Below are 16,711 nucleotides of genomic sequence, written 5' to 3' on the forward strand. Positions count from 1 at the left end.
AATGGTGGGAGCAGCAGACAGAGGACTAGACCCACCCAGTTCCCTCTCAAATCTGGTGCTACCCTAAGGTGATGACTACGTGGAACAGCGCAGCCTAGGAGATTGCACATCACAGAACCTGAAGGACGTTGGAAACATTCATGAGCGCTGGCTTTAACACACTAGTTTCTGTGGCAAGGGTTCACCAAAGCCTCGGTGTTCACACCTCTGATCCACCAGTGAGGTGGAATACAAAACCTTGATGCTGTTTCAATGTTTTCCAAACCACCCAAGAGTCCCACTGGGGCCAGTGGTGAGATAAAAACATCTTTCTGCTGCCAAGGATTCCCAGGTCCTTTCCTAGCAGTGACTTCTCTTCATGTTTTACAAACAGCAATATTGAAAGAAAGAGAGGGAAATGGTAAGAAAACACAGCTTTCAGGTGGGAGTCAGTCTGTCACAAATACCTATTTTACCCACAAAAACCTTCCCCCTGGAGTGCCACACACTGTTCCCTCTGGGGGAGCTACGCTTACCTACCAGCCATCCCAAGAGAGTTCTCTGCCAAATGCAGAAACAAACAAACCTTGAGCTTGACTTAAACTAGATGGACCGGGCCATTACAGCCTAAAATGTGTCTGTCCTAAAACTCATGTGACAGGAACACAAATCACCCACGTCACTCCATTTCACTGCTGTTGAGCAGTCACTATTTTGTCAGTCAGAAGGTGGACTCAGCCTCAGCCCAAAGAGACCTCCGGAAATAGAGAGAAAAGAGGAGAGGCAATTCTCAGGCAGTCGCTTAAATACATGCTTCAGTTTTTATCCAGCAGTTATTCTAAGACAAACTTCAAAAGCTAAAAAACAACTGTAGCTCAGACAGACGGGCAGGGAATCATCGGACCGCATCTTTACGCTATTTAGCCAAGTGCCTCCACAATACACTTTAAATACAAACAAGTTAGGAAAACCAGAAGTGAGGTGTGGTGTGAGCAGGCAGGGGGTGGGGGTGGGTGGGTCTTAAAATTAGCAAGCGTTATTTTTCTCCCACCCTGATTCTGATGTTTACCCTTTTCTGAAGCTTTTGAACAATTTTATATTTCTGTCACACTCTTCTTCTGTCAGAGAAGTTATCTGCGGTGTGAATGCTGAACAGCCAGGGGCGAGGACGCTTACCTTCACTTTAAGGATTACAGTCCGCTCTCGCTCACGCCTTCCCTCACGCCCGGTGCGCGGCATTACACTGAGAGATAAATTCTTCCATCATTTCAACCTGGTGCTACTGCGAGATGTGGCTCTAGGAAAGGGCCTGCAGGCACTGCGTCTGAACAAATCACAGGCCCTGTAATTGCTGTCTAGCTCTAATTACTATAGAGGAGAGTGTTTGCAACTCGATTCCAGGGAGAGGGCAGGCTACCTTCTGACAACACCCAACCAAATATATCCTAAAAGACTGACAAGTCACTTTCTTGATTGTAATTTTTCCCAGTCCCCCATTCGCTCCACTGTGGCGAGATAAATCAGATACCTGTGGCCTCCCTCAACAAAACAGCTCCGCGCCCACAAAGTATTTATCACGACGGTTTGGAATTCTCTGGGTCGCTTAGATTTCAAGAGGTTGTTTTTGTTTTTTTCCTAAATGGGCAGCCAGATCTACAATTTAAATTTGCTTTTTATTTCTGAGCAGAACCTGTTCCCAAATAGACCCAATTTGTATTCTGTTAGCAGAGAACAGTTTATTTACAAGCTATTTGGTATGGGGGGGGGGGGAAGTGCTTCGTTTCCCATGGAAATTTAGGTTTTAAGTAAAGATTCAGAGCATATAATTAAAAAAGGCTAAAGCTGATGACAATTTGATGTTGACAACATTAGCAGTGATGTCTCTGCATTCCAACTCAAAACCCTAATTTCAGTTATGTGGGGGAATTATCCTGCTGAAATTAGCACTTGTCTAGGCTTGGGAGTGAAATGATACAGTATCTACTCCCATATTTAGCTAATGCCACCCTCCATCTCCTGGCATCTGGGCCTTGGCTCTGTGGTCAGAGTAAGGATGAAGTGTGATGTGTCTGTGTTATACAGTGTGCTTATCCCTGGTGTAGGGGCTTTTGGATGTTTTGAAACCAGTATGGATGGATTTAGTTAGAGGGCATCTCAGTGATGTTTGCACACACCTTGTGCAACTCAGTACCGTAGCCAGCCAGAGCCAACGCTTCAAAAATCAATCCTGTCAGGTTTGCACAGTCATGACCAGGGAAAGGTAAACCTAAGATAAAAACCAGATGCAGAGTTCGAAACGGTGTGATTTTTAACATTAGCTCTTGGAAGCTGGGTGCTTCTCCAGGTTCTATAAACTCAGGCATGAGTACCTTCAATGGGACATGGCGGGCTAGCTCTGAGCTTTCTTCCCTCTGACTAACATTAAATACTTAACTCACATAGTATTTAGTTTCTGGAGAGAAATATTAAAAAAAAAAAAAAAAAAAAAAAAGACAGTCGTGCTGGGTTTCTGCCTTTTTGTAAAATTAAACTTTCACTCAGGATGAATGTCTCTTAAGGAGTCCCTGGCTTATTAGAGACTGCTGTTAGGTCTCAGCCTCTCTGCGTCCTCACCCAGAAAACTGGAGATTATATCCATATATGATATCTATCTATCTATCTATCTATCTATCTATCTATCTATCTATCTATCCTTTCTTCCATAGTTTGGGCCTTCTCTTCTTCCTCTGAAATGGCTTCCCATTTGTGGCTGCTCTGCCTTCGTTTCTAACTCAAGGGCTTCCCCTCCTGTAGCGTTTTCTTTTCAACTTCAAGAAAGTTGTCCTTGAGCATCCTACTGAGTCTGTCCTTAAATGCTTTGATTAAGGAGACTACAAATTTTGGGAGGGGAATCTCAGTTTCCTTAATAAGATGTGGCACCCTAGATCGACTCCACAGAAATTTCAATACACTAACATAATGTTACCCATTGTACTCAGTATTAGGCAATGGAAGCACCTTGAATCAACCATGTTCCTATTCACCTGTCTTCTGTGACTTCCCTCTATGAGTTAAGGACCGGAAACTCAACACACCCATATAATCTCCTCTCTGCTACTTACTAAATATTTCACGATTTAATTGCCCTTTAAGATACAATTTTCTCAGCTGACGAGCAAGAATTAAATAATAATAGTATCCCCTGAGCAGAGCTGGGGGACATGATGCTGCAAACTTTCATTATGGTGCCTAGAATAGAGAAGGCCGTGTGTGATCAGCATCTCTCAGCCATTCCATGCTGATGGGCCTCCCTCCCCAGGGCTTCAACTCAGCATCTACTGCCATCTTCAAACTTAACAGAACTATTTATTCCTTTATGTTTTATAAAATCACTTAAACAGGGGTCTCCATCAAGAGCAGCGCCTACTTTTGTTGTTTGTTTTCTATCTCTTGGCCCTCAGGCAATGGCAGATACATGGTGATGCCCCCTCACCCCCCCCCCCCCGGGAATGTTCACCACATAAGGTGGCAGCTGTTTCTAGGACAGGTATACTTTCTCGGTTCTGATACTTCATTCATGTTATCCCTCCCAGGAGGTCCCTCCTTGTTTGTCTTATTTTCAGTCCTCTCTGTTTGAAACACCATTTTAGATGCCATTTTTCCTCAGGAAGATAGTCTCTACCTTCCTAAGAAAACTATCTTGGTTTCTTCTAAACATGAAATGCTTTCTTTGCCATGTTTCTTACAGCACTGAAGACAACGATTTGTATAGTAGTGCTGACACAGGGCATCCTGAGCTCCACGGAGTTAAGACAGTAGATTTGGCTACTGCTTTGCCTACTCTACTGTCCGGAAAGGACACTCAATTAGATATCTTAAATGAATGAACTAGATAAAGGGAATGGCATCTGTATTTTACTATAAGATCTCTGCTATTATTATATGGCCTTCTTTCCTGGTGATAATTACGAACATTATCACAAGTACAGGACTACCCCTTACAAATGGGATCCGTTCTTTAATTTTTTTCTTTTGAGATAGGGTCTTATATACTCCAGGCTGGCTTCAAACTCACTAGATAGTTGAGGATTATCTTGAACTTCTGATTCTCATACCTCCATCTCCTGAGTCCTGAGATTATAGGCTTGTCCCACCACACCAGTTTATTGGATACTGAAGACTGATCAAGGCCTTCCCTCGGGCCCTGCAAATGCGTTACCATCAGCTGTTATCTCCAGCCCTGCAGTCAAAGCCCAACACTGCAGATCTCAGAAGCATTTTCCTTGAACATGAGCTCACAGGTGAGTTCTGAGTTCCTGGATAGACCCCAGGAACTTTGATAACTCTTGGGTAGCTGCATTCAGTACAACTGTGTGCTAGCAACAACATCTCTATGGCAACAGTACCACAAAGGACTTGAAATGGAGGCAGCGTACTCTGTGTATGGCCTCTCCTCCTTTGAAAGCCTGAACCATGATCTTTGTTATATGTGAAGACATACTCAGAGAGCTGTAGCCAGAGCTTATTTTCTGTGTGTGAAAAAGTACGTACTTTTTATGAACGGAACATGATCTTGTTAAAAAAAATCAATTTATAGTTGGTATGAATTCACAAAACCCTAAAAAATTTTAATATATTCTAATTTTTGGAAATCAGAAATTATCTTTATTTTTACTCACAATTCCAAATTTTGGTTGTTTTTTTTTTTTTCATTGTGTACTACGGTTTAGTTGATGGTGGCCTCAGATAGTGCAGCATCTGCACTTTTATATGAATTCCTTCCCACAAATACATAATGACTAACTGACATGCTTTTAATTTCACCACTAGAGGGGTCTGGTGTCTCCAACTAACTCTTGAAAGAGTAAATAACCCCCCTTTAATGAAAAATGGTTGTGTTTCAGCGAAGTGATGGTAGTATTGGATTGCCACACATTTGCATACTCAAAGCAGGCAAACCTATAAGGTTATCTACGGAGAGGCCAGATTATCCATATTAACCCTTGCTTCCTCATTCACTTAACTAGACATATGGACTGAAAAGTAGGTCCCTAAAACAATATTAGACTAATAAGATGCATGGAACTTTGTAAAAATTATCCAGAAAATACAACCAACCAACCAAACAAACAAACAACTAAATAAACGAAATAAACCCAAACCAAAAGGCTACAGGACAAGAAGAGAAGAACCTCTAGAAGTCTTTCGCACATTCACAAATTCACAAACACTTCCTAACACCTGGAGTCATGATGTAGACACACTAATATTCTGAGCTTAATAATCAACTACTGCCATGAAAGGAAAAACTAAAAGGCCAAAGAACACGTCACCGAAAGTCAGGACATAAGCAAGATCTCCCCCCCCCCCCGTTTTTTTTTGAGACAGGGTTTCTCTGTGTAGCCTTGGCTGTCCTGGAACTCACTCCATAGACCAGGCTGGCCTCAAACTCAGAAATCCGCCTGCCTCTGCCTCCTGAGTGCTGGGATTAAAGGCGTGTGCCACCACGCCCGGGCAAGCAAGATTTTAATACATGTGCTTCTTTGATGCTCCCTTTGGCTTCTTACCTGTATCCCAGGTGCCACTGAATCCTATTGTTTCTACCTCCCCTTCTAGCTTCTGTGTTACTCCGTGGTCCAGTTCCAGGCCGCCTCTGTCTGCACCCTAGTTACCAGCTTCTACCAAGAATACATGGAGCCACTGATGCTCTCCCATACTTGGTTCTCAACCTAGCAGCCAAGCAAAGTGTTTAAAAATATCTATCTGATGATGCCAAGGTGAAAGGCTTTCCCGTTGCACTTTAAGGGAAGGCATACATGTTAGCATGGTCTACGGTTACCACAGGGTGACATCCTTGCTCAAGTCAAATTCTACTTAGTATCATCCTTCCCCCCTTTCCCCAAGGTCTTAGTCTCCCTTTTATTTTCCAGAATGCCAAATTACTACCTTCCAAACTGGTTTCCTCATTACGGACTCCCCTCTCCCACTCTGGCTATGTAGAAGCTCCTTGTCTCCTCTCCAGGATTTGGTCAGCAAGAACACAACAGCCATTTTTCAAAAAGTCTCCCCAGCTTCTGAAACAGTGCCACACCCAGGGCAATCACTCGGGAGAGATCTTCAATGTGTGAACAGCCACACTTTCTCCAATGAGGACACACAATGTTAGTATCATATGAAGACACAATTTTAGTGTCATGATGATTTTAAGGGCTTCTCCTATATTATTGTAATCGTTTTCCTAGTATTTACAAAGTTCTTAGGAAGTCAGTAACATTAAACCATGGTATTTCATTATCATAGTTGGGATGCCACACAATTGGGAAGAAAAGCATCTTGGGCATATGTAAGACATGGCAATTGCTCAATTTACCAAATCCATTGTGTTTATCTCCACTTATAGGCATGTAAATATCTCAGTCCATAGATGGACTAATGTAAAGAACCCACTGACTTATATGTACATACTAGGAACAGAATGGTCCCATTTAGAGTTTTCACAAGACACAGAAATGCATTATCTATAAAGCTTTATCCTAAACTTCAAAGAGGTCAACTTATTTGTTTGTTTATCTGAGATGGGATTTCAACCATTCCAGGCCACTATGTAGCTGAAGACCTTGCATTTCTGATCCCTCTGCTTCCACTTTTTAAGCAATGAGACTATAGGTGTCCACCATCACACTTACTACATGTGTGCTGGGGATGAAACCCAGGGCTTTGGAAGCAGCAGGAAAACACTCTACCAATTAAGCTATATCCTTGGCCCTGACAACTGCGCTCTCTCTCTCTCTCTCTCTCTCTCTCTCTCTCTCTCTCTCTCTCTCTCTCTCTGTGTGTGTGTGTTTTATATGTGGAGGGCAGAGCTCCACATTAGGTATCTTTTTCAATTGCTCTCCACTTTGGTTTTTGTTTGTTTATTTCTGAGAAAGGGTCTCTCACTGTCCCCAGAGTGCTATAATTTGGCCTAGACTGGCTAGCCAGGCAGTCTCAGCAATTCTCCTGTCTCTGCTTCTTCAGAGTTGGAATTTCAGGCTGAAATTGGAATGACATGCTGTCATGCTGTCAGGTAAAACTTTTTATTTGGGTGCCGAGTAATCAAAATTCTCCTTTGCAGCAGTGCCATCTCTCAATGTCATCCTCCACTAATGTATTTTTAAGAACAAGTAACACGCAATGAGTTTGCTATTCTTCTCCACATATTTGTATATCAAGGACTTTTACATAAACATTTCTCATGAGTCTCCTCTCACTGGAGGTCTAAGAATTTTATCATTTGTACCATCCATAGCCTGTGAGAAAAATGACACGTAAGATGTCACTCATTCCTAAATGTGCATATTTCCTCTCAAATATTCTCAAGGTGTGTTTTCCTCATTAATGCCAAATAAAGGTCAGACACTTTGGATCATGTGGGAAATCACGAGGAAAATCTAAATCAAATCCCAAGCCACACAGTGCCTTTAATATCAGTGTGAAAACGAACTGTGAAGTCTGAGGTGATAAGATAGCATATCTTAAAATGACTTGAAACCAAAAATGGATTTGTGAGCACTCTTAGCTCACTAAGAATGTTCTTTGACCGGTTAGAACAGGAGGACACAGGCCTTACCTTAACATGCAAACCAGGGCAATTTCTTCACAATATTGACTTGGGCTGTTTATGAAGAAAGGTCACTATTAGATTATAATGCCAAGACAGAATTCCAGCAAGACAGGTTGTTCTATCCCTCGGATAAGACCCTCTGGTTATCCCTTCATTTCGAAGAGATTAAGTTGTCTTAATTGTGAATGAATGAAGGAAGGAAGGAAGGAAGGAGGAGTCAACTTGGGTGAGCACGTTCATGGGTGCAACATGACCCCTGTGTAATAAATCTTTCTAGAAGCAGGTCATCTTTTCCAGATTGGCCCTGTCTTCACTTTTCTCATGTGGGACTTGGCAGATGGGACGTTCTGAATCTGAGAGGCCACCTCTCTGCTGACAACTGCTTTATATAGCCATCTGCGGTGAACTCTTCCTGGGGCACGTAGGGGATCAGAACTGTTGAGTCATGTCTTGCCAAGAGAGTCTGTCATCTCTCAGTCCTCTGCCCGCCAGTCCATCCCAGCAGCAATGCACCACTGTTGCAGGACAGCCAGACTTCCAGCATGAGAGAAGGCAAGACTGGCTGTCAGTACCACACAGGTTTAAGGAGGTATTTTGTACAGACATCACAAGGAAGAAAAATCTTTGCATTTCTGTCTGTGGTCTCTTGTGTAAAGATCTGGAGCTTGGGAAGAAGCAGGAAGGAATACAGGGCTTTTTACCACCCTGAAATATCTATACAGCAAGACCCAAGTTGGCAGTTTGCTTCCATCACTACGAATAGGTCTTTGGAAGACCCCTTATCTGAAACAATTGCCTTCTCATGTTTGGATAGGGGATGACACTGTGGCTCTCATAAGTTGCATAACTCTGTGCTTGGTAGTATCACCTATGGCAGATGTTATTCTGTTTGCTTCCATGATGCTAAGGGCCCAGGTTATTGAAGCCCCAATTTAGAAAGGGCTCCAACATCATTCGTGCATTCCATTTTCCCTGGCTTTATCTCTGTTTTGGTTTAATGCCAGGATTCTTGATTTGGGATTCATGGAATCCCCCTCTCCAGGAACTAGCTACAAATATTTGCAGTCATGCTTGTTTTTCAGAGGGAGAGAAATCAGATTAAATCAACTCACAAAGACTGTAATTCAAAGAGATTAAAAAAAATACTTAAATGTTTCTGAAGAGTTCCAGGCAAACTCAGTATCCCTCTGCAGATCAGACTGGGTTTTTAATTTACTAGAAGGGCCTGTGTGTGAGTACAGGAACTCTACAGTGGATCTTCCTGTAGGCAACAACTTATATTGTAACTGTATATTTAATCCAGACTATTTCAGCATTGTACAAAAGGTTCAGATCTTCACATATCAAGTTTAATCAAAATAAAGTACATGGTGATATAGCACGCATAGTAGCTAGTCCATGCATAATTTCCAAGAGAGATTGAAGGGGGAGTCATGTCCAAGTTGAATGGGAAGGGAAAGGAAGAGCTGTACGAGGTTCTTGCTCAACCAGTGAGAATCCTAATTATCCCACATCCAGACACTGTCTAAATGAAGAAATGGGGATTCTGAAAGGCCATGTGATTTGCCCAAGGTCATCACATAGTTACAGACAATGAGGAATCGCAGCTGTGAAAACCATGCCGGTGATTATGAAGATGATGACAGGGCAGTGATCTACGGAGCAGTCACTTGAGCTAAGCCTCTTAAAGACTTAACCTCTCTACTTGAGCTACAACCACGCAGCAAGATTTTATTACCTCTACTCAGCAGATAAAACACTCTGCCCAGGGCTCTAGGGTCAGAAAGTGGACAACTCTGAAATCAAACCAACTCAGAACTCTGCCTTGCCTTGCAAGGCTGCTCTTAAACACTGCTTGAAACTGCTTCCTAGGACACAACAGGGCTGAGGCACACAATCTTGAAATACAAGTAGTTAAAAGGCTGTGTAGGAAAGATGTATCTGCAGTCTTTAGGTTTATTCACATACTTGGATGGAGTTTTAAACATAATTTGACTGCAATATTCACATCATATCCAATCTTTCTGGTCATGCCCCTCCTAGTCTCCAGGCCAGGTGTGTCAACTACATGAAATCTGTGTTCTCCTTTTTCAGACCTCTTTCTGGGACTCCGTAAGCCTTATGCACCAATGGCCTTGAAACTTTCTAATACCAGCTTAGGACTGCTCTCCAGATCTGTCCCTGAGGTGGACAGACAGGTGACTGTTTTCAGGAACTGTAGATGAAGCTTGGAGGCAGGACTGTCTCTGGCATAGATCATGGAGCAGGACAGGACATAGGTCAGCTTTCATGTTTTGGCACAGAATGGCAAAGAATCTTGTAATTCTAAAATGATACTTGGCTGTCTGTGGTTCTAAAAATAAAGAACCAAGGATGAGAAAAATCACACAGGAAAAGTACAATCAACAGAACATGGTAACTCAGTGGTTCTTGGGCTGTTATTGAACGGACAAGAGCAAAGTTTAGGTGTGAGAAAGAAAAAGTGCACAGAGGTAAGGATCAACTTTTAGGGAAAATCGATTTCTGAACACCCCTCCAAGTTAGGGATGCCAGCTTCCATCTTTCAGATATGATGCTCAGAGTGTGGGAGTCAAATCTGATATAGTAGACTGTGCTCAGCCTGCTCCTTCGTGCTGTTCTTTCTTTTCAATGTAAGCAGGACAGACACATGCCAACTACGAATAAACAAGACTCTTGAGGGAGGCTCTCATGTATAACCTGTTATTCAAAGATCATCATCATATAAAAGCTATTAATTATCATACATGTTCCTGGAATAGTCATTACATTACAAACTATCTGAATTTCTAAAACTATATTTGATTTTCAGGTATCTTGAGTATTATTGCAAGAATTCACCCTTGTAATTATTTCAAAATCATGTACTCAACTATTCAAAGATAGCTTATTAGTGCTGAACCTCAAAAGGTTTTAAAAATGTTAATTAGGCTGCTAATTCATAATTTCTAAAATATATCTTCTCAAACTTTACATGTGATTTCATATTAATTGTATCAGCATTTAAGTTTTATCACCACATCTGAATTCTAGTCTTCTCTTAATCTCCAATATTGATATTGGAAGCAAAAATAAATAAATAAAAGTAAAAATTAAGTAATAGCATTTAGACTTGGATCAAAGTAACTATAATTTAAATTTCATTTTGCCAGACTAAACAACTGCTAAGCTAGTAGCTACCAGGAAGAAAGACAAAGATCAGACCCAAAAGTACTCAAGAATGAGATTTTTTGGAGAAACTTTTCAAAAGCTAAGTCTATTATTTTCCTCAATCAGACATGTCATATATGACACAGTTAGGTTTTACTTTTTAAATTGAAAACTTAATAACTTCTGAACCATTTCGAAGTCGTCTGCTGTGAAGTTTTTAAGTTAAAAAAAATATAAATCAATATACCTGAGGAAAAAAAAAAACCCAAACCGGATGAGAACACTTTCAAGGGCATCATTAATATTTCAAGCCAGCTCGGAGGAAGAAAATAAGGCTGCAGTCAGCAACGCCAAGGTCCCTCAGATCTACTGCCTCTGTGGCTATGGAAAACTCTTAATTTCTTTACATTTCAGTTCTATCACAGACAGGAGAAATAGAATAAAATTCACCCTTCGAGTGCCACAGCGAAGAATGAACTCTGACAGTCAGTTGGTAAGAAGTCTAGAATTATTATTAGCTATGTTTGGTTTCATCTTTAAGCAGAACTGGTCCTATGAACTGAAAGGGATGGTTTTTAAAACATTTCTTTACTGAAATACTTTTAAAAATTAATAAAATCCTGGCCTATGAGAGATGAACAAATGAAAAGTCATTAAAACAAGGGTGTCAAATTACTACCCATTCCTAGATTAAAGATTTTTAAATCATGTGTATCATTTGCACTTCACCTAGGTAAATATAAAGAAACCGTATTTTATACAAAGAGTAGTGGGACAGGAAGATAAAGTCACACTTTTCTGTGGCTGAAACACAGATCAGAACTAATACTGATTAGCCAGTTCAGTCCCTGCTGGGCATAAGAAATGAACGTAGCACACACTAAGATGACCTTCTCTACGATTTTTACAGTTTTTATTTTATTATTTTAAATATTTACTCATGGTGAAGAACATAGCTAGATACAAGCTATTTCTGTTTGCCTCTGGGCAAGGTATTTGCTTCATACTGAACAGGGGCAGAAAAAATGCAACACCCCCTTCAACTATCCAACTACCCCCCTCCCAATCTCCAGGGATTAAACAATGGTGAAATGTGCTGTTAACCATGGAAACCATAAACACTGAAATACTTGCATGGTGCCAAATTCATTACATTAGTAGGCACAGATCCTCTAGCCAAACTATATGGAAACAAGACTAAGGAAAGAAAGTAATCCAAAGTCAAATGTATACACAAAGGCATCCTCCCGAAACATACATGAGCACACAGGGCTTGCGATCCCTTTCTCTGCAGCTCCCGAGACTGAAGAGAAGCTGCTCCAGATAGAGCGATAGTAAGTGAACTCCTGGCTTCACTTACTCTCATTTTAAAAAATATATTATTTATTTATTAATTATATGAGTACACCATAGCTGTCTTCAGACACACCAGAAGAGTGCATCAGATCCCATTACAGATGGTTGTGAGCCACCACGTGGTTGCTGGGAATTGAACTCAGGACCCCTGGAAGAGCAGTCAGTGCTCTTAACCGCTGAGCCATCTCTCCAGCCCACTCTCATTCTTGCCTTCATCACCTTCATTTTACCCCTGCCTTCTGGAACTTGTCTTCACCTGGTCCTTCCCTGGCCTCACTGATGTCACGGACCTTCCTCCTCAGGCTCTGTGTATGGATGCTGCTGTTCAAGTCTCACCACTGCTGCCTGTGCTCTGATGAGAGCCCTCCTTGGGGACTACTGTTCATCCACTGGGAGACAGCTAAGGAGGTGAAGGTGCTTGCTCTGTGAGCCTGGGACCTGAATCAGATCCCCGAGGCCACATAAAAACTGCTAAGAGAGAGCTGACCCCATACTTTTGTCCTTGTCTCTATGTGTGTGCTTTGGTAATGCATGTCCCTTAAGCCCCATGTCATACACAAACAACACATAATAAAAATATAAAAAAACACTACTGACCCTTGAATTGTGAGCTGACTCTGCTCCCAAGAGCATAGCCTGGTATTTATGGTGCTGCCCACTGGATACTCCATACTCATGGGGAAACTCAAACTTACTTGTGCTTAGTTTCCTTTTACAGATAGAAATCACTGAATATATACCCTGTTAAAAGAAATCATATTTCTAGGGCACAGTGGCTAACACTTTTTGGTTAGATCTGTTTACAACTCAATAAATGCTAGAATTCAACTGGAAAAAAAAAAGTGAAAATGGTATTTCTTTGGAATTCTCCTTGGCTTACAATCATTGTTTCCCTCCCCATGTGAAATATACCAACTTGAAGAAACCATGTGAAGTGAAGCTCTATGAAAGAGCTGACTGTGAGAAGGCATGTAGAGAGTTTGGCGATTTTTTTTCTTTACCAAAATTCTTTTTGAAGGTTAAGTGGTACTTTAGTTATGTCAAAATGTGTTGGTATCAGTAACTCTTTGTTTGTTTTGGTTTGAATGTAAGGAAGGAACCATGAGGTTGTCTTCTGAGAATGACTTAGCCATTGCTAATTGAAATTCATATGAGACCCCCACAAGGCTGGACCCACTGATACTCCCCCTCTAGAAAGAGTTGGGGGGAGGTCACCAAAGTTTTTCCTGAGTTCTCAGTCATTTCCTCCCCTTGACAAGTGTACATAATCCCAAGCCAGCTGCACATGGCCTCTGGAGATGGAAGGCTAAGTGAGTGAACAACACCAGTGAAGCAGCTCTTATGCTAAGCTAGTTTTGGGGGATGATGCATTGAGAGTTGCTCACTGGCTTACCAGGGTGCATTCGGATGTGATCATTTCTTTACTCTTCCGTTGCTATATATGGGGTGACTGGTAATGGTAATAGACTTAGCTGGGGAAGCAGTTTAATAGGCACACATGTATTAAAATCATATTGTTTATCTAGTGTGGTGTGTATGTCTACAGCATATGTGTGTGTGTGTGTGTACGTGTGTGTGTGTTTGTAAATAATTTCAGTCTTACTAGAGTTTCATTGAAAATCTGTAATAATTCCTCTATGAGTTCCCTTTTTAAATTGACACATTGCAAATTATACTTACTTATGATGTACCATGCAATGTTTAGACACACACACACACACACACACACACACACACACACAAACGCATGCACACTTGTGCTTGGTACAATGCTCAAATTAGGGCAAGGTATCCTGGCATGTCTGGTTTTTGGGACAAAAACATTTAAAATCCCATCCAGCTTTTTTTGAATAGATAATATTGAATAGATAATATACTATCATTGTTCATAGTGTTTTGCTGTGTAATATCAGAACAAATTATTTTTAATTAATTTATATTTTATATAATTTACATATTTATATTTACTTATATTATATATATTTATTTATGGAAAACAAATATTTACCATAGTAGTCATTTATCTTCCTTTTTAATACTACATTTGTATGTTTATGTGTTTGTGTCTATGTATATGTATTTGTGTCTATGTATATATATTTGTGTGTATGCATGTATACAGGTCATACAAGGTGTGTGTGTGTATGATCAGAGGACAACTTGAGGGAACTGGCTTTCTCCTTCTACAATATGGGTCCTGTGCACTGAATTCAAGTTGTTAGGTTTGGGGGTAGGGGCATTTACCCACTGAGCCATCTTGCCGATCCTTACCTTTTCATTTTAAAAGTAAATGTTGAAGCAATCTATGTGTCACGGCCTTTGTTGAGTATCCGAGCATCCCACATTCCCTTTCTCCTCACTGGCCCCTACTCTCAAGTGTGTACATGTTTAGTCTGTCAAAGACCTCAAATCCACTCCTCTGTTGCACCTGGTCCACATATTCGTCTTTTTTCATCATCACTGGGCTCCTTTAGTCTGGATTTCATCACCTTCATCTCCCCTACTGCTGCTAGAGCAGCGTGCGTGAGGTAGAGGTGGAACCAAGGCACTCTTCGGCAGAGTGTCCTATCATCACACATCCACTCAACACATAGATGCCACAGGCCAGGCGAGGGGAGCCAGAAGCACGCAATGCTAGCAATGTGGTGGAGACAAGACAGATGAGGTCCCCCTGCTAGGGAGCTTCACCCTCCCCGTGTCATTGGTGCGCACATGCCCTATAGGGTCCTCCACAGCGAGGTTCTTGTTTATTGTCTGTGCTTCATTTGCCATCACTGTCTGAGTCTCATTCTTCACAGTCTGCTTCCAATGCTGCATTGGCAACGCAATCTGTTTACAGTTCCATATATATATATATATATTAGCTGTTTCACACCTCCGTGGGTTCTTATATTTGCCCTTTGCCCTTCTCGCCCACATTCATCTGCCTATTTCTACCCACTTAGAGTGAGGATGTTATTTTGGACCAGGCTAGTTGAAGCAATATCGTTGTTTTCTTAAGATACCTGAATTCGCAATACCTGAGTTCCACAACATTATACCTACCACATGTTACATTGTGTGTTCACGCATGAACAGAATCATTTTATGTGTATTCAGTTCCAGCAAACACTTAATGGCTACCAATTCTGAACATGATTTAAATATTATATTAATCATATTGCATAAAAGCTATATAACAATATATAGGATTTCAGGAGACAACGATGGTAAAGAGATACCAATAGTACAGTGAGTCTCGACTCAAAGAATGAAGGAGCAGGAGACACATGGATTCAAGGCCAAATCTCATTCCCATTGTAGACTTGAATATTGAGGTAGTTTAACAAATAGAGACTACATTCAACTTTGTTACATTTGCCTTGCTGATCGAGGAGTCAATTATGTTGTGATAAAGAGCTCTTTGCACTACAGAAGAGAATCTCAGGAAAATTTCTTAATGATAGCTTCAAGCATTCTTCCTATGAGATAACAGCAATCCAGGAGAAAACTGGATATGAAAATATATTGAGGTAATAAAAAGCAGTCATTGTCACACACTTGCAGTATGGAAGGCTCCAGCACCCCCAAGCTTTCAGGATTCTCTGGGACACAATATGCAGGCTTCTGAGGTGAATGGGTTCTGTTTCATAAGACCAAAATTATTGGAGAACAATCTAACGATACCTCCTAAATCCAATGACACCTCTACAGTAGACTTGCTTTTTCTCTTCAAATCTAATTGTAGTTCCAATTAGGGTACATAATGTGGAGTTGATCATTACTAGGTAGATAAACCTCATAGTGAAACATGGAGTCTATAATAGCATACATCACAACTATAGATGAATATAGTTCATTCCCTCTGTAGGGCCTAGTGCTTTTTCTCTAATTATGAAGAACTGGGATCAATTTTAAAAGCAAACTTGGTCCATGTCTGTCAATATATTTCTAAAAAAAGTATGGCAACCGGACCTGGGGTCATTTATAATTACTAATCTTGGGGAGGGGGATCAACTTAATTTAAAGTTTTATTAAAACATTCAAAACTGTATGAGTTCTTATTCTTAGAAAAGTCCCTAAATTTCTTTGTAATAAAACTTTGGATGACTTTATGTAAATATTTTAATAGATTAGCAGGTACCTTCACATCATGAAAAAACGATGAAGGACCATTCAGTGGCTTGACTAAATAGGGTTTCTTTATTAAAACACATAAAGAAAAACTGACAGCTATCAGTAAATACCAACATGCTCACTTTTCCAAAGGTTTTCTTGGGCTACTGTTTAATTCTCATAATAATTAAATTCAGTTTTTATATTAAGAAATCAATTAGGGCCCTGGGGAAATGGCTCACTCTCAGTAAGCAGAATGTTTGCTACACAAGTATGAGGTCCAAAGTTTCATCCCTAGCAGTCATTTAAAAGCAGGGCACAGAACCACACACCTTTAATGCCACTGTTGGAGAGGCAGGGACAGGAGGATGTCTAGAGCTCACTTGCCAGCTAGTGTCTTGCCATACCACAATATGATGAGCTTAATATGTGGTAGACAGTGACTTAGGAAGACACAAGATGCTAACCCGTAGCTTCTACAACCTTTCTCTTTGTGCCCCTCTCTCTCTCTCTCTCTCTCTCTCTCTCTCT

The 16,711-nt window shown here is 40.9% G+C and overlaps 1 protein-coding gene across 9 annotated transcripts in view; it reads right to left on the bottom strand.

Annotated features, from left to right (window-relative positions):
- Znf385b (zinc finger protein 385B) overlaps positions 1-16,711 on the bottom strand; it is a 306,268-nt gene that overhangs the window by 108,649 nt on the left and 180,908 nt on the right. The window contains exon 1 of one of the 9 annotated variants that reach the window (XM_021193705.1): positions 1,156-1,394. The exons of 6 other annotated variants lie outside the window; for them this stretch is intronic. Coding sequence is in view for 1 of the 3 variants with exons in the window: in XM_029537099.1 (XP_029392959.1) it covers positions 520-526 (7 nt within the window). In the remaining 2 variants the exon portion in view is untranslated. Of the gene's footprint in view, positions 1-519; positions 575-1,155; positions 1,395-16,711 lie in introns of those variants that run through there. 2 more of the 9 variants (XM_029537100.1, XM_029537099.1) reach the window with 2 other exon arrangements.

The sequence above is a fragment of the Mus pahari genome, chromosome 3 (genome assembly GCF_900095145.1).
Source record: "Mus pahari chromosome 3, PAHARI_EIJ_v1.1, whole genome shotgun sequence".
Taxonomy (NCBI): domain Eukaryota; kingdom Metazoa; phylum Chordata; class Mammalia; order Rodentia; family Muridae; genus Mus; species Mus pahari.